We start from the raw sequence: 24,584 nt of genomic DNA, 5'->3' as shown, positions 1-24,584 counted from the left end.
CTGCGTTAACAGGTACACTACAACTGGATTTACATAGTGGTTTCCAGTCTAGCTACAGCTGTTACCTGGTTTATTTCTCAGTCCTAGCACAATCAGATGCAGAGGTTCACAAAACTGCAGGGAATTAGGACTTATATTACAATTAGAGGTATGAGCCATTTTTATAACAAAAATGCTTGGTGCTGTGGAAGATTATGAAGACAAAAGAAAGTATAAATCTCAGATGTGCCTCACAGACTGAACATGGGAAGATACCAAATCAGACAATGGTGTATCTTTGAGAGTGCTTGTTTCCTGACACTCTCAGCTCCTTTATAGCTAGTTTTCCCTGATATCTGTGTGCAGAAACAAATGTTTAAGTTTTTGTGAACTGTCTGAATGGCTTCATTGCACTTCCAGGAATATAGTGAACCTACAGAGAGTAGTGTCTGAATTTGAAAAGGATTTTGGGCACTAACATGCTCAGAGTAGCTGAATTAATATGTGCCCTGAGCTCCAACATCAGCAGATACTTGTGTTGGAGACACAAATAAGTCTTCGCCTCTGCTGCTGAGGCCAGAAAGCTAGTTTCATGGGGCATGGATGATGGGTTAAAACAGGGAAAAACAGACCTTGATATCCAGCGATAAGGGTGTTGCTTGTACTTCTGGTGCTGGCTCCCAGAATTGCTACTGTTTGGCACTAGGAGTTTGGAGATGAGACATAAGCAGCATGAAGCTTTACGAGGGAGTGCTGCTCTGCCTGTGGAGACAAGCAGGGCAAACCTGAAGTGAAACACGGCCTACGCCTCTCTATGAAACTATACCTTTGCTCAGCAGGATGTGAAAGTTTTCAAACCAGTGGCTTTTCAAAATGCTTTTAACATAAAACACTATAAATTTGTCTGCATGTCTAGTAAGTGCAGCAAAACAAATGACTCTTTTTCAGTCTAAAAAGGGGGAAATATCTTTTGGTAAAAGTTCCATAGGATTTTCCTAAGTGAAAACAGATGGGATTTGTTTTTAAGAAAGTTTTTTGAAACTTAAAAAAAAAGAAATTTTGCTATGTCCTATGCATATATATTCTTTTCGGTATATGCTTTCTTGTAGTGCCTGTGACTTATGAGAACACTTTTCTCCTTTTTTATTGATGGGTGTTATTTGGCAATCAAATACACAGTTTATCTCTTCTACTCTCTTTGTAGGTTGCTAATAATTAAACTGCTGATTGAGAACTCAAAAAGTTTAACTGCTTTGTTTAACCAAGTGCACATAATTGACTTGGTAGGAGTGGTTCTCTGTGTGCTTTTTGTACAAAGCAGGTTCATCTCCCCTGAAGTCTGCTGTAAAGAATGGACAGAGCTATGTTAGAGCATGCTTAAAGCAACTTGAATACTGTTGAAACAGGAAATATTAATATTGCACTGGAAACAGGATTTATAGCACATATGAGCGTGCTACGTCAAGTCCGATACTTGAGGCAGGGAATAGGAAGCACACAGGTTTTTAGCTCACCTCTTCTGTCAAGTGGTGTTTGTTACATAATATTTCTAGCTCAAAGTTTGCTTGATACTGTTGCTGGTTTAAACTATAATTCACTAAGAAAACCCTACATGTAAGGTAGAAAAAAAAAGAAAGCCTGTCAGTGACAGGCAGGACTGGTGGGTCATATTTCAGTGCAATGATAAGCAAGTGTGCTCTCCTGTGCTTGCTCCTTGCAGGAAATTATTAACCTACTGTGTTTGCTTCACTTGTTCAGGCTGTTTTGTTGTTTTTCTGGAATAAGTATCCTTGAACTACTGCATGTTGTGGAATGAAAGTGCAGGTACTGGGCAGGGGAGGAGTTGTGCCCACCCTGGGCAGGGGACCATGGCTTGGGGGGCAGGGCCAGGTGCCCCCATCCTGGGGAGGGGTGCCTGCTGTGTATGCCTCATTTGCTGATCCTTGATAAGACAGGGTGGTATGAAGGCTGAGTCCTGCACAGCTCATTCGTGGGTCAGCACCTCCTGCACCTTGGCACTTGGGTTCACCTTCGGAAAACAGCAATGTTCCCTCCAGAGTGGTGCCAGTTGGGCTTTGAAGAGGTTTGCTGAACGTATACTCCCTTCTTTTCACTGCTGGGAGGAGAAGTGGGCTGCTGAGTAGCTGACACAAGGATGGGGTTGTGGTGGAGACCATCATGTTGCCCTGGCACTACTCCAATTGAGTTTTGCCAGTTGCTGTGATGCAGGACAAGAGTGCCCTAGCCTGTGGTGGTGAGGGACTGGTGGGCCAGGCAGTGACTGCAGTGTGTTCTCTGGTGGCCAACAGCCAAGGTAAGGTGGCCAGAGAGGGAGGGAATAGAGTACTAAACCAGATGGTTTTCCTATAAACTCTGCACAGTAAAACACTTAACTTCTAAATACCTTTAGAAATGTGTAAGCAAATAAACAGTCATTAAGAACCTGTGCTGGTGGCTGATTTCAGTGCTGAAATTACTGTTTTGTTGAAATGAATATGCACTAGCAAGAAATACTTATCCAGAGGGATTATGTCAATTCTTTGTTATCACTTATTGCCCAAGCTGAGGTTGTCTAGATATAAATTCTTCAGGAATCAGATTCAAGGAGCACTTCAGAGCTCTGACTCACAGCAGCTGGCAAACTGCTGCCAGCCCATGAAGACTTTCTGCCTCCGGGTGTGGTCCTGTCTGCCAACCAGGCTCCAAAGCTGTTAGAAACTACTGTCCTCATCTCAGATGCTTATCTTGGCCTTCGTGTATACGGCTAAGCAGTCCGTGGCTTGTGATAAAGTGAGTGATGAAGGATGTGGTCTCTACAGTCCTCTTTTGTGGACTCTGACCTGCTTCTTTGAAAGTGCAGTAAAAGCTTTTGTGGCATCTAGCAAGGTATTTAAAGCAACTCTTACCAGGCTTCAGAGTGTGTAGAGGAATTTGTAGTCATGCACGCTATCAATCCTCTACTGTCTGTTCCTCCTGAAATTAATAATAACCTCCTGCATTTGTGCTTGATTTATAAAACTGCTCTGTAAACTGATTATATTTGTGGGGTTGGATTCTCCTTTTCTGGGAGGAGAGCACAGATTAATCCAGAGGCAGCTGGAATGGGAAATTCCCAAACTCTGTACAGAAGTGCGCTTCATTAAGGCAACTGCTTTTCCACAGGGTTGTAGTGTTGAACTACAGGCCAGTAAATGTTTCACTGTGTTTTAAGGGTATTGTTTCAAAGATGTTTTGAGGAATCGTAGCTGAGTACTGGGGCTACCTGTGCCTAATACTCTGGCTGAAGTATTAGAAACAAGGCAAAAAACCCCTTGAGCTAATCAAAGACACAATATTTTTGAGAATAAACCCTGTGTCTAGGGTCAGCATCATTGATAAGATGTTGTTTTTAACTGGTGTTATTTGCACTGGAATCCCCTTGCCTGCTTTGCTGCAGACTGCTCCAGTTGGTGAGGTTTCAGCAGCATGAACTTGTCTTCAGCTGCTCTGTCATGCTGATGAAGACAACTTCACCTCTTGCCAGCATGCATATCCAATCTGTCAGGAAGCTAATCTCCCCTAGCAGAGCTGATTTGCACTGCTGGATTTGCAGTCACCTCTGGTCTGTGCAGGGGTGACTGCAGGTCTCACAGCTTCACTTGCTGTCCAAGGCAGGGGGACTTTCTGGCCAGGTGGGACTGTGGCAGACAGAGTTTAGAGGTGTTAAAATTGCCCTGGAACCACACCCTGAAACTGTGGTTTTGAGTGTGCTTTCAGTCAACTCTACTGGTGAAAGAAGTGACCTTGACTCCTCCTGTGGAATTATTTTTGGCTGGATTAGGTCCCCAGTCTGGTTTGCAGCATAAGCCTGCAGGCAGGTCTTCCAGCATGATGGAGTCACTTGAGTAGAGATGAGTACCAGCAGGTGCTGAAGAAGGAAGGAAGAATGGCAGATGAAGCTAAAGTTGTGCTACAGTTGCACACACAGATCTGTAAAGTGTGCGTGCAGCAGGGCAGGAAAACGTGCAAGCAGAACTCAAAGGTGGACTGGGGCACACAGGAAGGAGTGTCACATGCATCACTCTGGTGTCCCCAGCTACCTCTGCTGTGGTGCTGCTGACAGGCTTGTGCCTTGCCCTCTTGAAATGGCTGGGGCTGCTTTCAGCTCTCTGTTGCCCAGGGAGTTTGGAACTGCAGAAATATTTTTGAGGTAATCTTTAGTGCTGTAACTTCACAAATCCATGACAGTAAAGGCATGGCAGTGTTTGCCTGGCAATGCTACAGTGCTAAGAAAATTTGAAGAAACTGACTTCTAGACTACCCAACCAAGAAAGAAAAATAAATGCTTTTTTTACACGAAGTAAAAAATATGCTTTTTCAAATCTCTTTTTTGTAGCTGATAAAATTACTTTTGACTTGAGGGCCTCAAAACTGTGGGCATGAGATGTAACTTGTGATATGTGCTGCTTATTTCTGTGATTTTTAGTTTTTTTCAAGACCAACAGATTTACTCAAGCTACAACTGACTGGATGGTCTCTGTTCAGTGGCAAACAATTTTAAAATTTCATATCTTTTCAGTAAGTGTAGCAGAATGAATATCAACATGAGTAGGTTGTGGTGTAACTGAAAAGGAACATGAAGGAGGGTAGAGCAGGGATTATGTCTAGAGAAATCTGGGGCAAAGCTTTAACCAAGGAAAAATATCAGCTGTTTTAAAATGAAGCTCACAGTAAATATGATCTTACTACATCTGAGCTAAGAAGTTGTTTTGAATACTGCTTTTCAGGCCACAGCAGAGCACAAATTTCTTCACTGTAATTTAGTGGATGCTGGGAGAAGAACCAGCCTTGGCTTGGCATTCAAAGCTGCATGGCAGCTGATTATTGAAGGTGGATAGACAACTGACCTTCAAGGACTGGATGTGACTGCCTGCTAATTTATATCACCTCTGACTATAGTAGTGATATTTAACAAATGGGTTAGAACAATCCAGAAAATGCACAGCTTTTTATCACTTGTAAAACCAGCCCCTTGTGTTCCAACTTATATCTACACACAGAAAATGAAAAGTAAGACCACATGATTTTGCTGAAGATTACACAGATACGAGCTGTCCTAGAACAAAATGAATCAACTTGGTACTGTGGTTAGTAACAGGCAAAACAAGGGCTGGTGTTTCCTATAACACTGAACCATGGCAATAACACTTAGTATTTCCTCTTTTTTGGGGGGGAGCAGGGGTGAGGGAAGAGGGGTAGTTTTTTTTGTTATGTTGTTGCCACACTTAAAATTAAGTAGCTTCATAAATGTTTGGAGAAGTTTCTGATAAAAATAGAGGTGGAGTTCTGTAATGTTCATCAGTATTATTTTTCCTGAAACATATCAGGAAGGTGCTGACTGATAGGCTACTTCTGCCCAGGCTGCAAATGCTGCCCATTGACAGGCCTGGATTCCCCAAAAGGACAAAGAAATGAGCAGTTAAGAATTTTGGGTTCCTATAGCAGTAGTAGAAATTGTCTTCCAGTAGCTTCTCAGGCACATTTTAGATGCAAATTTACATGTGATCAAGTTTTTTAATATAATTTCCTCAAGTTATAAAGTATAGACTTTCTTGAAAATTGACCATTTGTGTGAAAACTGTTACAAATTAGGTAGAAGGTATTTCATGTATGCTCACACTTAAGAGCCTTTAGTGTGGAAGCCAGGAAGAGGAGGAATACTTGTGATGAGCAAGGCTTGTTGTGACAGTGGGTCTATACAGAAATAGTTGCCATAGAGAATAGGAATGGTAGAAACTCACCTGGGTAAGATACTGCTGAGGAAATATATTTTTACACTGCTCCACTCCCTCTAGCAGCAGTAAATGCCTTATTTTAAGGAAGCTGTCCATAGAGTGTGAGTTGAAAACCAGGGAAAAACTTGGAAGAACTGTTACAAGCTGAGCAAAATTCTTGATTTTTGTGAAGAAGTGCTTCAAGAAAGGAAACAAACTGCAGCTATACAGAAGATTATAAAATTCTGTGCCCAGCTGTTATGTGCGGCACAAGGGCCCAAATTTCTGTTTTGGGTAGAGACTTCAAAAATTGCAAACACATAACTTTGGTCTTAAGTTTATATATGTTGCTTGTACTGCTGGTGCAATAACAGTGATTGAATGCTAGTTATGCTTCCTTTATTTTGGTGGTCTTAATATTGCTGTTTCAAGCAAAATACTTGTTTTCGGGGTGTTTACATAATGCTTCTGATATACTCCTGATATGTTTTTATGCAGTTGATATTTAGCATTGACGCTGTGATAATCTCATTAGAGGAAATGTGCTCAAGGTAACGAGGAGTCTGTCTTGAGGTCAGTACTTGCTCCATTAACCCAAATATAACTTTGGGTTATAAAGTAGACATAAGCAAATAATGTGAAAAATTAAGTTATTCAAGATGCTATGGACAAAGTTTCAGGTTAGAGGAAATTTAGTAGGACAAATATTAATACTTAAAATCTTGAGTGTATGGTTTAGGTAAAAAAATTATCTTTTGGGCACAGCTGTCAAAGACTTGTCCTGGAAATGAAAGTACTTGGTTTATTGATAAGCTAGGAGCAACATCCACCTCACTCTGTATCTGATTTTGCAATGATATATGCAATGGTGAACGTGTCATTGTCACTCAAAACAGCTTCGAGTTTCAGTAAATATGTACTGGATGTACTGACTTAAAAGGGCAAGAATTGTTCTTTTCAAATCTTGCTCAAAGGTTTGCTATTCAAGGCTCAAACACTTTGTGATTTTGTTCTCACCTATGGTTCTATCTCCTGATGATGAAGGAAAAAATAATTCATATTCCTGGGTATGTATATGAATGAGAAATAAGGGTCAAAGTTGTTCAGAAGCCCTGTGGATAAATGCCCTACAAGGGCTGCCTGCCTGTGCAGCGTGCTCCTGAAGTGACCTACCAGGGAGTACTGGGAGGAGGCTACCCTGGAGCCAGCAGTATCAGCTCCAGTACTTTTGCAAACACTTGCTTATTGCATAGTGAAGGCAGCCAAGCAGGCCTCAGGAGATAACTGAGGTCACTGCTGGCCTGGCACTGCCCCTGAACTGAGCACCTGCACAGGCACACTGCATTTGCCTTCTTCCTGCAAGAATTTATCATCTCACCGTGAGGCAGGAACAAAGAAGGTGCATCTCCATCCTCTGTGACTTTCTGCCTCTGAGTGGACCAGCACAGTCAACAAAGCCCAAGTTTTGTAGTGAGATTCTATCTCGTGAGCCTGATGGTGTGCCTCCACCCTCTATTTTGTGGCTCCTGCTTGTGCTGGGTCATATCAGTTATCGAAACAACTACTGAATGCACAGCAGTTTTGGGACTTGTTCAACAAGCAGCTCAGCTGCCTTCCCTGGGGAGCCAGGAGTGATGGAGAGAGGACAGGAATTGCAATGGCTGTGTTCTTCTCTACCCAAGGGTCCTGCTCATCACCTAAACTTATCATATCTATATGTAAGTGTTATGCAACATACCGCATTTCTTTATGTTCTTGTGAATTTGAAGCCATTTTTGTATTCAAACTGTTCAATCTCATTGTCTGGGTTTGTAGCTGCAAACTGAATTTTCAGTTCTATTATCCCAAATGCGCAAGTTTTTTTCTCCCCACGAAGATTAAGCAAAAAAAACCCCAAACCCAAGAAAAAACAAACAAATCCATTGTGCCTTTAAGCAGAAGAATTTTGAATTACAAACTTTGAAGATATTGTGACTGTAATAATTATATAGGAATTAAAATCCAGGCAGGCAAAGGCAGGAGTGGTCTTGCAGTTTAATCTCATGGTATATTCACATGCCTATATTTGTACCTTGAAGGAAAAATGTGCTGCAACATTTCAGGTGTTTTCCGGAGCTCCTTTCAGAATGTGGAAAAAGCGAACAGATGGTTTATTCACACCTTGGTAGAAGGACCCTGCAAAAGACTGCCTGTGAAAGAACCAGAAGATGATGGATTGTCAAGAGAAGAATAAAGACCAGATGTCAAGGCTGAGGGTTTCTACACTGCAGACTTTCTCATGGTGATTTCCAGTTTACTCAGTGATTAAGTGGTGCTCTTTCTCTATGGCTTTTCCTAGACAGGTGTTTCAGTCCTCTGGAGTCTCATGGTTCAGATCAAGACTCCTAAAAGTCTGCAGTATGAGTTACTTAGTGACCTAGACACAGCTTTCTCCTCAGATTCTCTTTTGTTTCAGGATTCTTGCCTGTCATCCTTATTTTCTTGAGCTACACATTACCACATTTTTTTCAGTTGGTTACTGTACTGAGAGTTTGGTGATAGGAAGCTTTTTGGTTTCAGTTGTCCAATGATCTGAATATTGAATCCATTTGGTAACCCTTTCCTCCCAGACTTCTTTCAGGAGGTCTGAGTTGTTCAACCCTTCCCCTCTCTTTCACTTCCCCTGTCCCTGTTCTTGTCTTCCTCTTTTCTTGCATTCAAGTGTAGCCTTCCCTAACCAGCCCCTGGGTAATAGAGGATTGCTATGAGTGTATTTACTAATCACTGTTCTGGCCTCAAGCTGTAATACAGATGGGGTTTTTTTGCATTTTCAAGACTGAAACAGAAATTGAACAAGGTGTTGACTTGGCCAGAAAAGCTTTGCAGTATTTGCAGGGCATTACCTTAATTAGCTACTGTTTCAATGGCTATCTGTCTTTTGAATTTCTACCAAGTAGTAACAACAACAGATGCACAAAACCTTTGTGTTATGCTCTTCATTTTAAGTAGTTTGCCTTTGGTGACAAGTACCTCTTGTCAAACATGCCTACCTTCCTCAGGTAGAGTCCCTCTTTGCCACAGTAAGCCTGGTGCTTTATTCTGGCCCTGTGTGTTGGCTGGGGCATCTTAAACAACACAATTAGGGTGATCTTACTGCTGCTAGGTCAGAGGTTTTGCTGTGCAAATAGCTAAGAGGCATGACACAGAGGTGTGGGTAGCAATGTGTGTGAACACACAGTGGACAGACAAGCCTGAATTTGGATTTCCCACTGCCACTGTAGTGAGTTCTGTCTGTGCCCTGCCCTTAACTACTGATGGTCTCCAGCCCCACTTTCCTGTTCTTCCACTCCACTTCTGCAGTGTCTTTCTGCCCTGCCACCAATGTTGATGGGTGTGGTTGTGGCCTCAGGCAGTGGTGTGATGTGATTATACACAATAAAAGTTGCCTTTGGGGTTCTGCAGAAGGCTGCATGCACAGTCGCCTTTCCTGATAACTTGTTGAGACTCTTGGTTCCAACTGCTTGCATAGGGATGAATGTCTTCTGGATTAGTTGTTTTTGGTTTTTTTGGCATCATCATCACAGTATTTTAGTGATCACAAGTTACTTGTCCTTTTATGTAGGTGTGTATATACTGCTGACTTATTGATACATATGCAATTCTCTTCAGAGAAAAATTCAATATAAACTGCCTAATAGTAGAAATTAATCTGATGGCATTTTTAGGCAAAAGACTTGCATCTGTCTTCTGACTAAATCTAATTACAGGGCTCATACCAAGGTACATTATAGACACTAGCATTTTTCTGTCTTTCATAGTTGCATAGTGCATAACCTTGCCTGGCAAGATTAAACTGTCTTTCTCATTATTTTGTTTACAGTCTGCTTGTGTTAAGTTGAATTGAGGTCACAGTAGGTAAAATGTAAGGAAATAGAATCCATATGGTAAAATTTGGGCTCTTATACTTAAGATTTTTATGTATATTACTAGGAAAAAGCAAACAGGTTAAAGTAATTCCAGTGAAATGAGCAAAACAAAAGGTAAGTGTGTCAAAATACATAGAATTCAAATTACAAGTTTTTTATTTAAGAGAACAGCAGATGCATAAAGCTGGTAAAGGAGCCATTGACTCTTTATTTGATTTCTTATTAACTAATCTCTGGAGAAGGAAAGCTTCTGAAAGCTGCCTTGAAGTTTGGCCATGCTAATGCATTTGGGCGAAGTATGTGGAGATAGTATGGCCTGTGAATGAAAGAAATAGCTTATAATTGGTGTTCACTACCTCCTCAGTGTGGGTGCTTCCTCAGACTTGTGACTTTTTTGGGAACCTAGACTGAGAGTTTATTAGTAAAGAGTGAGTGTGAGTAAAGAGTGTTAAAAAAAAAAAAAAAAAGTGAGAGAAGAGCACTAAGGCCAATTGTCTAAGTTGACCTAAAAGTTTAAGGTCACAGAAAAGAGGTAGAGTTTTAATGGTGTTTTGTGAGCACCTCAATCCTGAGAAAACCTGTTGTGACTTGACCAGCTAGCAAAGCATGCAAAGATAAACAGTTACAATTTTGTTAAGCAATTACACCAGTATGCTGCGGACAGTGAGACCAGCAGTTAAATGTTGGTGGAAGTGGTTGAGCAACAAGCTGATACATTGCATTCCATGTTTGTAATCGTAGATGGCAACACTTGCAGCTAAATTAAAATGGTTGGGTTTTCATCTGCTTCCTTCAATTCCATTACTGTATCTCCTTGTTCTTCCAAACAGACTGAACAATTGTAATGAAGTCAAGATAAAATGCAATGGTTTTTTTTTCTGCACAGGGTTAAATTACCATACTAGGAAAGAGATGTCCATGCTCTAGTATCAAACAGTAAGATAATGTCAGAACTACTTGGCGTCTTTTAATATTTACCTCTGCTGAAGTCTCATGTGATGATACTGTGGAAAGCTGGAGGTTTAAAAGCACACTACAGGATGTGTATACCTGTAATTGAAAATTGAATGTTAAACTTTCTGGCAGCACATGTACTTGCTTAATGCCAAAGCCAACTTGTGTCTGTGGTTAAATGACTTTTTCTTAACTTTGTGGGGACTGAAGTTATCTTGAGACATGTCTAAGGAGCCCTGCAGACTTTTGCCAGTGTCTGGCAGAAATTAAGTGGTTTTGACACTTGGGTTCAGGAGCGTGGAATGTGGTTGCTGTTGCATCACTGTCCCCTTGTATGGCAGTCCCAAGGTCCATGTATTGCAATAGCACTCAGTATCTGTAAATGGATGTGGCTGGCCTTGTGGTAGCAGATATGTATGACTGAAATAAGACCTTTATCAAGGAAATGAGAGGAAGAGGAGGACTTGGGAAAGTAAATACACAGGAATGAGGCTCTCTGGGAAAGCTCAGGGGAAAGACTGGTTTAGCAAACATTTTTAATTTTATATCAGGATGTCTTTTACTGGATGTCTGTGTTCAACACTCCCATGCTAATGGTGTGTATTTGCTTTCCCTGTTTGTGCAGTGTCTGGCAGTTAGATGTAGTCCAGAACAGTGGCCCTGGAGATCCTATGTGACACACAATTTGTAAGAGTGGATAATATCTATCTGCTGGCCAGAAGATGCATTTATATTTTTGTTTGAAAGTACAAGCCTGCATGCTTTAACAATAAAAAACAAGATTAGGAGAGATATAGCTATTTTTAAGGGAGAGAGTAGTTCAATGTTGGAAACATTTGAAAAGTTACATATTGAAGGCTCCCCTCTTTAATTAAGTGTATTAGTCTACTCTCTCATGTGAATCTGCCCTCCAAGTTCACAGCTGTTGTAGGTTTTTTAGTGCTTGCAGTGTCTGCCTTTGTCTAGAGACCTTCCTTTGAGCAAATTTCAGGGAATGGACTGAATGCCCCTAACTGGAGACACAGAAAAATATTCAGGCCATCTGGTCTCATTGCTGTGAGACACATGCTATTTGCTTGCAATTCTACTTTTTGACAGAAGAAGTCTATAGAATGCTGTTTTCATCAGAGCCTTGAATTTTTTTTGTCCAAAGATAACTTCCAGCATAACAATAGACCTGTAGGTACAAAATACCTTAATAATGGAACACCTGTAATAGGTGTTTGGTGCTGTAAAGCCATTTTTTCTTAGTAGCCTGTTGAATTATCTCTGTTCACATTGTTATAGTTGACACATTTTCTTCTGTATATTTAATAAATCATTACATTGGATACCTGCAAGTTCATATGGGAGTGGAGGCTCGGGGGGAACTCCATCTGCTTGTAGCTTTGAGAGCTGTTTTTCTGATATCTGTACATGTTTTTCCCTTGTGTTTTGCAGCTTCCTGGCAGTGCTCTGAGCTCCTGTCCTGTTGCAATAAGAACAGACTGAAGAGCAGTGAGCCTGCCTTAGAGCATTACCTTCTCAACCTGCTCCTGGGCTTGGCTGGTGCAGCACATGAACTGCCAAACTAGGAGCAGCCATGGAGTTGAACTAGCCAAGGCAGGTGCTCATGGGATGTTAGGTATCTGAGAGTTGTAGTTCCATAAATTTTACTAGGAATAAAAAGAAGGCACAAAAGATGAGTTTATCGGCCTTTTTAAGACTAGGACAAAATAGCTATATATTCTCTCATTACATAAGGTTTTAAGTCACTGTGACCATCTAAAATGTAAATAGCTTCTTCTTGAAGCTACAGCACTGAATTGTGACGACAAATGCCTAGGGAACCTCACACTACAGGAAGAAATAAATGGGATGCTGCCTAGAGCCTGTTGTACTGGGCTCAGCTATCACTGGGACTGGCTATGGCCAGTAAACTCAGTCAGAAGTTTTTGTGCAAGAAAGTCTCCTTGGCTTTTGTTTTCATTATGGAATGGCTCTGTTGAGCACTTTTGACTGGATGAATACTGGATAGGGGTACTGGATATAGGTAGAGCTTGGGAGAAGGGGGCAGTAAGATGTAAGGGGGGCAATTTGCAGAACTTCTTGCCAGTGGACTGAGACACTGCCTGGCCTTGCTTACTGTGTGGCTCAGAAAGCAGACAGCTGAGACTGTGAAATGTGCTTTAGCTAATGTTTAATTCAAACACTCTCATGAAAAACTTTTATCCCAGCATTTTATATATACACCTGTATCTTTTTCTTTCCCCCACCCCAACCCTGACTTTACAAATTCTGTTCTATCACTGTAAGAGAATTTTGTGCTCTCCATAGTCTGTTTTGTTTGTTCATTGAACTTCCCTGTTGTGGTGCCAAAAGAGGAGGCCAAAATCCTCCTTATTGCTCATGTCTTGCTTTCCATGGGAAAAAGTCTCTGGTGGCAGGAAATTGAGGGGGATTGGCCCTGGGAAATAAAAGCCTCTGTTCCTGTCTTTGCCTTCTGTGTAAGAAGTTCTTTGATATGTCTCTGGCAAATGCCTTATTAAAGGGTCTGCCTGCTAGGAGCAGCCACGTGCTGTTCTTGAACTGTTGCAGATAGTCATATGTGTGAGAGAAAATTAATGACCAGGAAGCTTTAAGTGCTGTTGTAGATTTTGCAGGGTTTTTTTTCCAGCTTCAGTTTTTCCAAGATAAGAAAAACTCTTTGGTAAATGGCTATACCTGAATTACTTAAAGACTATGCCTTATAAAGTGTTCCATAAATTTGTATTTAGAAATTGTAACAAATATTACTTTTTCTTGCATGCTCTTTTGTTACATATTATTTTAAGTTCAGCACCATTTAAAGGTACAATCCCTGGATCCATGAACTAATTTGCAAACTGTTGCAAGTTAGACCTGTGAAACATCTCTTAGTGTAAATTCAAACATAAGCTATTGTGACCAGCAGGTCAAGGGAGGTGATTATAGTGGCTCCACTCCAGCCACATAACAGCCCATCTGGAGTATGGCATCCAGCTCTGGTGCCCCAATGTAAGAAGGATGCTGATCTTTTAAAACAGGTCCAGAATAGGAGGCCACAAAAATGATCAGAAGGCTGAAACATCTGTCCTTTGAGGAAAGATTGAGAATATTGGGGTTGCTCTGACTGGAGAAGAGAAGGTTCTGGGACTTCTCATTGTGGCCTACAAGAAAGATGGAGAGGCACTTTTTATAAGGGTAGTGATAGGACAAGTGGGAATAGCTTCAGACTGAAAGAGGATAGATTTTGATTTTCTTGATTTAGATTAAATCAAGAAAATTCTCTAAGGGTGGTGAACTACTGAAACAGTGATTAGATTTCCAGTAAACTCAGTATCAGTGTAATTTGTCTCTGTGATCTTGGGACCTCCAAAATCCTTGTCATGGTTGAAATATGAAAATGAGCTCTGAACTGGATGATGTTTAGAGAGACAGTACTTGTTTTTAAAATGCCTGTGTAAAGTGACCACATCTCTGTGAACCTGAAGTTTTGATTCTCTTTCTGGATTCTGTTAGTAAGGTCGTGGCTCCGGTGGCTTTGTGCACCTGGGCTGATTGCTAGTTTCAGTAATAATATTGCATCTTCAGATGTGTTGGCTCTATTTCTGAGAACTTGCTCAAATCCAGAAAATTGAAATGTTTTCATGCTGTCTACTATTGCTGAGTCTGACTTAGTAAATCCTGCAGGCCTGTGTTGACTGTAGGTCATGGAGTGCCTTGGGTTGAGTTCTCAGCTCTGTGGTCAGCAACTGGCATAGCTCCAAGAATTTGCCAACAGCTGGAGTGGCTATCTTGGATCAGGGCACATCAGAAACTTTTGCAATTCACAACCAGACCCCAAACATTAATTAGTCTGAGATTCTGCCTACACAGGGCAATTTTAGGAGAGGAGGGTCCATGTAAGTACAATGTGTCAGCTGATAGAAGATGACCAAATCTTCAATTTAGGAAACTCCCTGGTAAGCACTTACTTTTGTGCTAAATATGTAGAATATACATACATAGGAAACTACCAGTAGAATGTTCCTTTATTTCTGTTGAATCAATTGTGGGACAAATTGGAAAGTTGGTGTGCTGTACTGAGTACCAGAATAAATCTCCCATGTGCTGCAATGTAAGCTTTAGTACTGCTCACTGTTCCATGTGTTTCATACACACTTTTAGTGTTTTTTTTCACAAAGAAGTGTCTATGGGTGAACTTGGTGCCTTAGCACATGTTTTATGTCTGACTCTTGGCTAACAGGGTGTCGACATCTAAAATGAATTGAAATAGCTTTAAGGCTAGCATTTTTATTAGTTCTTGTTGGCTGTCCAGATGCACTTGTCTTTAAGGAAATTCCTCTGAATTTGAAGTCACATAATTAATGGATTTAATCATAAGATATTGTTTAGATGATTTTTTCCCTCTGTATAGCTTTCGTGTAGAGTGTGCCTTGTTCTATGGCATTTGGATCTTCTCAGCTGGAAGATTTTGTGTCAGGATCCTGCTTGCTAGAGATCCTCAGGTGAAGCCCAGCCCTGATTACTCTGCCATGTAACACCGTTTATTGCAACACTCTCTTTTGTTGTGAGCTAAAAAAGTTACTGATATAGAAATATGTTTATTCTTTCATCAATCTTCCTGGTCTTCTGACTAATACTTGCTCTATTAAGCAGAAAGACTGAGCTTTCTGTCTCCAAACCAAACTTGTTTGTGTATTGAACTTAAGTGTGGCTGGCTTGATGGGTGCTCTCAGGATGTTTGAAGAAAGATGTACACAGGGCTCTAGTCAAAGACTGATGCCCTTGCCAAAATATATTATTATAGACTAGACTTTAAGAACCCAAGCCTTCAAAGTAATTGCCTCCTCAGCTCAGTCCTGAGGCCACCTGCAGGTTGTCATTTCCGTTTCTAAAGTTGTGTCTGCAACCACTCTTGATGTGATAGCACAGTTGCTTTGAAGCCAGTATATGCTGGAGGGTAAGTGTATAATCAGACTTATTGGAAGCTGGTGTTGTAAGAGACTCCTCCCAGGATCAGATCTGTAGGTGCTGGCATTCCCTGTGCTCTGTGTTTTCAGTGCTCAGATATCCAACCCAGATATTTTAGCTGCTTTGGCCCTGGCAGAAAAGAAGCCTGATTTCCAACTTGTGAGCTGCTGATACACCCTCCAGAAAGGAGCTGGCTTTTCCACATCCCAGTGTGTATACAAGTAACTTGTTTTTGAATCTTGCCCTTACCTCTCATTGTTGCAGTGTTTTTTAAGCAGAACAACTATTACAATTCCACAATATCTGTTGGTGCCTTCATCCACTCTCTGAATCAATTTTTGCAATAATAAATAATTTTAATGAGGGATTTGAGTCTGGCCAGGGCTGCTTGATCTAGGATACCTTTTTTGGGGATGGGAGGCACCCTTGGATGTGCAGACCTGAACTAAATTGCAAAGCATTAATGTTATTCAGTTAATTCCTAGACTGATTAAATGGGTCATGTGGTTTTCCTTCACCTGTATTCAGACAAGCTGCTTTTTTTCTGATTTGCTTATGGCTGTGTTGAGTTGGAGGGCAGGAGTAAACAACAGTTTAACAAGTTATGAGGAACAGGGCATGGGAGCTGTTATGGGGGATGAAGGCTTGGCCTGGTATTGGCTGTCCCACCCTGGCTGACAGGACCATAGCCAAGTAGGAAAATCAGCTGGGCTTTTCTGAGCGCTTGTCTCCACTTACGAGCACTCATAGCTGGGAGAGCTTTTGAAAAGGGGTGCTTGATAGCAGTGTTGCAAGTAATAAAATGATACATTATGTTTCTGTGTGTACATTATGTTTCAGTGTGCTGTCAGTATTTTTCGCTTGCTCTGGGAAGTCAGGAGCCCTCTGCAGCAGAGGAGCTATGTCATGGGGTCAAGAGCAGCCTGGCTGTGCTGATGGTGGTGAGGGCAAGAACAGTATTAGAGCAGCCTCCATGGCTAGGCATAGTGTTTTGTGATCTGCGTCCCATGTTTGCCTCCAAACTAATGTTTTGGTTCATGGCAAGTGATATCCTGATTACAGTATCTGAGAGCTCATTTTAGAGTGAGTCATGCTTATTGGAGCTACCAGACTTAAAAGAAACTCTGAGCAAGACATGTATTTGTTTGATTGGTGTATGAAACATCTGGGTAATTAGGAAGAGCAATATTAAAAGCAAAGGAAGATGAGAGATATCAACTCCCATGTGATCATTAAAACTTAAACTACAAAGCTTGAAGCAGCTATACAAGACCTTAACAAATGTATGGTAGCATCAGCCCAAAATGTGGGTGTGTAGTGTGATTTCTTTTGTGTCCTCAGTAAATGCATGTGACATCATTTCTCTCTTTTTTTTTTTTTTTTTTTTTTTGAGGTACAAGTTTCAAGGTATGCAAGTACTTGCAAAACCCCAGAGTCCTGCTGTTTTAAAGTGCCTTTTACTTTACCTGTATCCATTACCTGAAAGTGTTTATCCCCTACTAGAAGTAATGTCAGGGAAAAGCTGAGAACTTGCTTGTGGCAGGCACAAGTCTGTGCTTGTGGCAGGCACAAGTCTGTGTGGAAATGGAGCTTACAAAGCACATTGCATTTCAGGAGAAGCAGGGGCTGTGTTTCTTTACGGAGGATGTGTCATGATGTTCTCAGCTAACTGGCTCGTGGGATGACACAGAAAGCAGCTAGTCCAGCCCTGCATTTCTGTCCCCTCCTTGTGTCTGCAAATATGCAGTGGCCCAGGTCAGGGAGCCAATCCTCCCAGAAACAGATTTCTTTAGCAAGAGCTGCTCCATGTTCTGGTTCACTGATGCAGCCCCTGGGTTGCCAGGTATGGCATGAGAGGTGATGTGAGCATGTGACTGAAAACATGAAAGAATGTAGGACCACATTTTTCACAGAATGATCAAGGTTGGAAGATCCCTTCAAGATGACCTAGTCCAAAATTCAGTATAAATAGGGTGTCACTTTGGTAACTGATGTATACTGAAGGCCATTTACAAAAGTCTCACTGCTTCATCTAGAAGTCACCACAACAGTATGCTGCTTCAGACTCACTGCTAGAAACATTTGCAAGAATTGGAGACCTGCTGAGAGAGGTCCCCTCTGTATTCTAAAAGTAGAGAAAGACCAGCCACTGGGTAGTAGCTGTAAATAATTGGGGTGATTTGCAGCTGGAAATGTGCACAGGCATCCTTAATAGGCTGGGAGAGTGTTTTTATGGGAGGTGATGAAGTTGCAGCAGTAAGTAGGAGAAACCACAGATGGTTCATTTGATTACAACTGCAGTCACCTCCATCAGTGGGAGGCAGCTCAGCATGTTGCAGTCTCACAGGTTCCTGAAGTGGCAGCCAATTCTCATGTGTGTCCTTGAGATACCTTTGCAGTGTGTTTGTTGTCTTTGTCTCTCTTGTTGAGGATCTGCTTAGCATGGGCTGTTCCACCTGCTTCTTGCCTTGAGCTTCCTCATGAGAGTCTTTAAACTCTTCTGAGGATATGTAAGCTGAAACTCTGCTGGCTCCCAGCCTTAGCACCCCATGTTTGAGTGCTCTGTCAGCCCCACCATGAGTGCTCCATCCTGCCCCCAAACCAGGCAATGGCCTCAGAGCAATACGTGCTTAGTCTTGGAGAAGCGAAACTTGAGGAATACTCTGTAGAAAGAACAGAATGCCCTTGGTGACCTAGACATCTTTGTGCATACCATAAAAGGCCTCTTTTAAAGAGAAGTGATAACTATTTTTATTTCCCTTCTTCAGCAATTCACCCAGGTTTTAAATAAAATTGTTCTAAAAATCACCTCATGTATAACTTGATATGGGTTTCTGTTTGCAGCTATTGTGGATGATGAAAGGCTTTCTGCAGAGGAAATGGATGAGAGAAGGCGTCAGAATATTGCTTATGAGTATCTGTGCCACTTAGAAGAAGCAAAAAGGTGAGTAAATTAAAGCATATCTATTTCTGGCCTTTAAATGCGGGCGTTCAGGCCTGTTTTGATTCAACATCTTGAATTACTTGGATTAACTGAATGTTGGCGTATCATAGCACTCAGCATGAGAAACCAATGCCCAGTATGAAAAGTCTGGTCCAAAGAAAGATTTAGAAATAATCAAGACAACATCCTGAAACTGGCTGTGGTGTCCATTTTCATTGAAAGTAGGGGCTAGATACAAAAACACAAGGTTGTAATTTTGTGAGAAGCTGAGTCAGGCTTATGTGATTAACTGGGGAAATCATTTTGCTCCTGGCTCTGTGGCTGCACTCCCTTCTTGGTGCTAGTTCTTGTGGAGAGACTCGGGTTGCTAAGATGGCAGAAAATCACCTGGGCTCTTACAGGTTTAATGATTGATATCATCTCAGTGCTATAGTGGTAGAGTGCAGGCAGGGCAATAAGATAAGATGGACTCTGCTCTTGCTTCAGTTCCTACTGGTCAGCAACAGCATCTCTTGGAGCAACAATGATGAAACACTGATTTGAAAGTGCACAGAGTTTTGATCCCCTTTGTGCAAATGTACTGTGCTATGTTCACTTCATTCTCAAAACAAATATTCAACAACATTTTCATAATTAGAGAGCAGGGAAACAGAGTACAATAGCCTTGTGCTTTTGAAGTAGCTTCAAGTGCTGCAAATATTATATATAAAAGCCTATTTTATATTCTGTCTGATCAGACTTTTTCAAAGATGCCTCTTATACTCATTTTATTGTTTTTGGCACCACTGGTAGTGTCTTGCTTCTGCTCTGTTTTTTGATGATGATGTTTTTACTTAAAAACTGTATTTGGATGACTTTCCTGTGAATTTCTATTGAGAAAAGAAAACTTGAACTGTGATTAGTAGTGCAAGCTGTGAAACCTTTGTGTGAAGATGAAGCATAGCATCTTTGCTATGGTTTAAACCAGTGTATTTTAGTCAGTAATTACTATTAAATTGTGCTCTGGCCCTTGAATCCAGGCGTTTCCCTCTCAATAGCTGCCAATGGTTTTATCCTAGGGGCATTGTTTAAAAAAATCAGTCATTCTTACTTCCTCTTCACTACATTGTTCCATTTGGTGTGGCAAATATTGCCTCCTTTGCTCTTTCTTCCTCTTTCTCCTGCAGTGGTTCTCTGTTCAGATATTTAAGATGGCAAGTGTCATCCTGCTGCTAGGGACGACTGACCTGCTCCACATGCTCCTGCTGCCACCATTGTGCAGTTGCAAGAGATTGCCCTCGGTCAGATGAGTCAGCTTGCCATGCTGGCTGTGTGAAGGGAATTCTTAGCTCTTTTGTGTGGTTTAGTGAGCTGACTGGTCTGATCAAGGGGTCAGAGGAGAATCTGAGCAGGCAAGAGGAAGAGGATGGGGTGCAGCTGCACACTGGAGAGACGGAAGGGAGCAGGTTTCACTTGTGGAGGTGTTAGATCAGGTCCACCATATCAGCTAACCTCGGTGAGTCAAGGTTTGATTTCGCTCAAGGCTTTTCCTTGGTATGGTGCAACTCACCTATTGCTGTCCTATGGCATCTAGTCTCCAAATTCAACCTTTTCTCTTCTGCTGCTATCCTGACTACTTTTTCTTCCTGGCTGTCTTCAACCTTCCCCTTTCCCAGGGCTAATTGTCACTTTGAAATTGAGTCCTCTAACTAACTTGAAGCAGCTCCCTTGATATTTCACAAGGAGATGTGAAATTATTTTTACAATTAATGACTTAAAATAGCATCTGCTATGAGTAACCTCCTCCCCTTCCTGGTATTTATTTTCATAGATTCTTGCCACTAGCAGTTCTCTAAATGAAACATTCTTTTAGCTCTGCAGTCCATGATGGGACTTCATATCCAGTACAATTACTTCCAGGATTGTTAGGTACCTGGAAGCTTTTCTGGATCTCTGGAAAACCAGTATCTACTAGTACTGTTCAATGGTTATTACCTCATAAGGTGGGGATGCAGTGTAAGGAGCATTGTACTTCCCTGACTAAGAGATTGGGCTGTCATGCATGGAGCTGATGTGGCAGCACAATGCTGCTGGATATCCTCCTCTGCTTCAGTGCACTGGTCCCAGTGCTCATTAGGAAGGGAGGGTGACCATGCAGGGTGTGGTGGGGGCCCTGGGAGTGCGTTTGGGTAGACAGAGCTGCTGTGAGGAAAAAAGAGAGTGTGAGGGAATCTTCTCCCTTCACAGAGAACCACTGAGGTAATCTTGTTGTACCATGGGACTTTGCCCCAAGACACTCTTGCTACTGTGAAAACAACCCAGCAACAAACAGCTACAAAAAAGCTTGCAGAAACAAATAGAAATGCCTGTGTCTCATGGCTCTGTAGCCCCCTAGCCCTGCTTTTCCAGGAGGTGACTAGTGTTGTCCAGGGAAGCTGAGCTATTGCCAGGCCCAGGCTTGGCTGTCAAAGGTGCATTACCATGCTTTTCCCAGCACCAATCTGGAGAAATAGGAAACATGAGAAAGTTCTGTATCACTTCTCACTGTGTGGTTATTCGCTCTGTGTGCTTGATTAGGGATGAAGCTTACTGATATGCAGTTCTTGTCTGTACCTGCACACTTATATAATTTTCACTGTCACTACAGAGCCTGAACAAAAGTGGGGACTCTGGAAAGCGAGATAGAGAGCAACAGGGTGACAATTCAAATGAGACCAGCTAGAGAGGCTTGAATGTAGGCTTCTTCCACAGCAGATGGTGGGTCCTGCCCTTCAGCTGCACTGGGAGAGTGCTTTCACAGGTAACACTCCCAAGTGACAGACATCTGCAACTTTTGCTGCTGCTGGATGGAGGGGTCCCAGTTAGGTGCTCCCCAGTGCTGCAGCAGCACCCACGGGATGTGCAGGCTCTCTTCCCCTGCTGCATGCTTGTGGCAGTGGGTCTGAGTCAGAGCAGGAAGGATGGTGCCTTCAGCCCCAGGTGCAGCAGCTGGTTGTGAAACCACCCAGAGCTCTGCCTGCTGCCTGCTTGCTCACAGCAGTACCTTCTTGGGTGAATCTGGGAGTTGGAATTGCCTTTATGGCATATTTAATCTCCATCCTGAGTGCTTGGGGAGGACTTTTTAATAATCATAAGACTGTGGATATCAATGACAATAAATAGACTGAATGAGTAAGTCAAGGTGAGTTTTTCCAATTGGCAGCTGCTGAAATGACAGCAAATACTATTTTAGATAATCAACTGTGTGCAAATATGATGTGCTTTTGTCCATATTGGGGAATAATAAATACTGAAATAAACAATAAATAGCAAAAGATCAGGCAGAACACGACTATGTTCAGGAGGCATATTTTGCTTCTCACCATGTTTGTAATGAAAACAGTATTTTGTAGAAGCTCTACATTTTAAAATTCCAGAATTAATTAAATAGGTTAAGAATGTGTGCTTTCAGCTGTTTTTCAGATTACTGTTTTCATATTTACTTACAGTAGCCCAGCTTTAATAAAAACTTGGCTAAAGGCTCAACATGAAAAAAGAATCCTGTCATCGGTAGCTGATACTTCTGCAAATACCTTCTGAGCTAGCCACAGTATCTGTTACACCTATACAACATAGAAAATTGGTTTTTAAATGCAATGAGCAGGGTTGTAATATCTGCAGAGGTCAGTGAAGTTTGATAGGGTGTTATATTTGATATTGAGGAAAGAATCTTTTTTTTTTTTGGTAGATTGCTGGGCCCCTTTCTGCCTGAGATTGCACATCTGATAAAATGAGGTTTTGGTTGCTGGTATATATTGTTTGATTTATTACTTTTACCTTTAAGCAAAGTATCTTGCATACTAAACAAAAAACCAAAAGGAGCAAAAAATTGATAGCATCCCATTTCCTTGAACTTCTGAGAAGAAAAAATCAAGAATATACAATTAGGAGTAGGGATTTTTGCACTTCAAGAAATGTAGCCATGGATGCCACTAATAGAAGCCCTCCAGATGTTACCCTGACATCCAGTATAATTTGGAAAATCATACTAGTAAATAGCAAAGGTCTAAAGTGAGCATAAACCGCTGTATCACAAGCTCTCAAGTATTGAATTATGTGACTTTAACAGGTGCATGCCCACATTTTTCCCAGCCCTAATCTGGGAAAAATAATATTGACCACAGAATCCTCCTTTCCAAAGGAAATAAGCAGCACACCAAATTCTGGCTTGAGTTTGGTTTTTGCTGTTGCTTGTCTCTGCTGATGTGTCATTACTGCACTGTAAAGATAACACAGATTTGAAGGATTTAAATTGTGATTGAAACTTTGGCATACAAAGCAAATCAAATTTTCAGTAAATATGTTGTGGCTGGCTAGGCTTATAATCATGCATAGTAAAGTAAATACCATTTCTCTTGGCTTTTTAGAAATTATACCTTCTTATGATAAGATTGAATTTGAACCATGGAACTTCTCATTTTACTTGCCTTGACTCTCCCTGCATGAAATGGAATATACTTTGTTTCATAAAGCATATTCTGCAATTTCATAAACAGAGCTGCCAGACCATTTTTTTTTTCTTGCTCAGCTGTTCAGTAAGGCAGTAACTTGTATAAAACACTGAAGTTTTAGCTTCAGTATTAGGACAATAATGATACAGTAAAAGAAAACTATCCAGGAAATTTCTTTTTGAGAAGTCTTTTTTTTATGTTGAATAAGTAAATTCTCATTATTCTGCAACTTCTTTTCAATAGAAAAACAAATGGTCCTGTTCTGTTTCCAAAACCTGCCTCTTTCCTAATGTTGTTTTTTGTTTAATGGTTTGCAATGGCTAACTGTAGTATTGCTTGATGATACGATAGTTGTGAACTGCTGAATAAAAATATACCTACAGTCTAATTTACTTAAAAGGTCAAACCCTGTGAAGTGCTTCCTTGGCTTTTGTTAAAGCCAAAAGTTTTGCAGTACCATAGCACAACAGAAAGCTCAATTGCCAGGTGTGTGGGACCAGGAGGGTGGCTAAGGAGGTCACTGTTTCTGGGGAAGGCACCAGAGCCCTACAAAGACTTGGTGTACTGCAAGGGAAGTCTGCCAGGTTTCATGTTGCTCTTTCTTCAGGAATAAAATTATGGCAACCATTCAGCCTTGGCAGGTCATGAGTGAACTAATATTATTCAAATACTTTCAGACTACAGGAAATATTTAAAGACCTGTGCCCTTAGTAAATATAAAATATTGTAATCTAGCTATAAAACTACCGAATTTTAGGCAGAAAATACTAAAATATTTATCAGTAACATATTTCATATGGGTTTATCAGAAAATTCATTTGGGATTGGTAGTCTTACTACTGTATTGTATATTTGAATTTTGCCTCCCCAACTCTGCCTGCCAAATAAAGTACTAGTGACCGTGGCTGGCAGCACCTCTGTGAAGGTCAAATGTTTGAAATGAGGGTGTGTCATGAGGTGAAATTCCTTGAGGAAACCTGTGTTAGCTGCATTATACCTGTTGCTGAAGTATCTTGGTCCACACAGAAGTACTGATCAACAAGTATACCTGCTTTCATGTCTTGGTCCTCAGCATGCTTACCTAGACTGCCAGATATTAGTAGAAAAGCATTTAGTTTTGGAAAGCTATACAATTATGTGGATAAGCCAGAATTTTTGTATGGAAGTGTGATGTCAGTGGTATCAATCAATCCAATAATTGCTTGGATAGTGATATTTGCATATGAAAAGTCTTGATGGTGAGTTCTAAAGGCAAGAGAAACCTTTTGTGCTAGTTTCTGTACAGGATGCATTGACCTCCTTACTGGCATGTTGAGGTAACGTGTAATGGGTCATTGCTCAGTGTGTATACTTGTGGAATAATGGTGCTGAGCAATGATGGATGGTGACCTTTGTTTTTGTAGACTGAACCATATGGCACTTGTCCCATACCATGCCCTGGAGCTAACAGTATAGTTGCTTCAGAGCCAGTTAGTTCTCTTTCTCAAGGTTTCCACCTTTCTTTTAGGCACTGCTGTCTTGTAAAAGGAATTCTAGTTTGTTGGTTTTTTGTTTTGTTTTGTTGTTTTTTTTTTTTAATGGAAGACTGACAAATTTGTACTAGTTC

At 41.2% G+C, this 24,584-nt stretch overlaps 1 protein-coding gene across 9 annotated transcripts in view; it reads left to right on the top strand.

The window, feature by feature from the left end:
- IQGAP2 (IQ motif containing GTPase activating protein 2) overlaps positions 1 to 24,584 on the top strand; it is a 123,890-nt gene that overhangs the window by 3,137 nt on the left and 96,169 nt on the right. For all 9 annotated transcript variants that reach the window (XM_041711102.2, XM_041711099.2, XM_041711097.2 and 6 more), the window contains one exon: positions 18,410 to 18,509. In XM_041711102.2, the coding sequence (XP_041567036.1) occupies positions 18,410 to 18,509 (100 nt within the window). Of the gene's footprint in view, positions 1 to 18,409; positions 18,510 to 24,584 lie in introns of those variants that run through there.

The sequence above is a fragment of the Taeniopygia guttata genome, chromosome Z (genome assembly GCF_048771995.1).
Source record: "Taeniopygia guttata chromosome Z, bTaeGut7.mat, whole genome shotgun sequence".
NCBI lineage: Eukaryota > Metazoa > Chordata > Aves > Passeriformes > Estrildidae > Taeniopygia > Taeniopygia guttata.
This window is presented reverse-complemented; position numbering and strand designations above follow the sequence as displayed.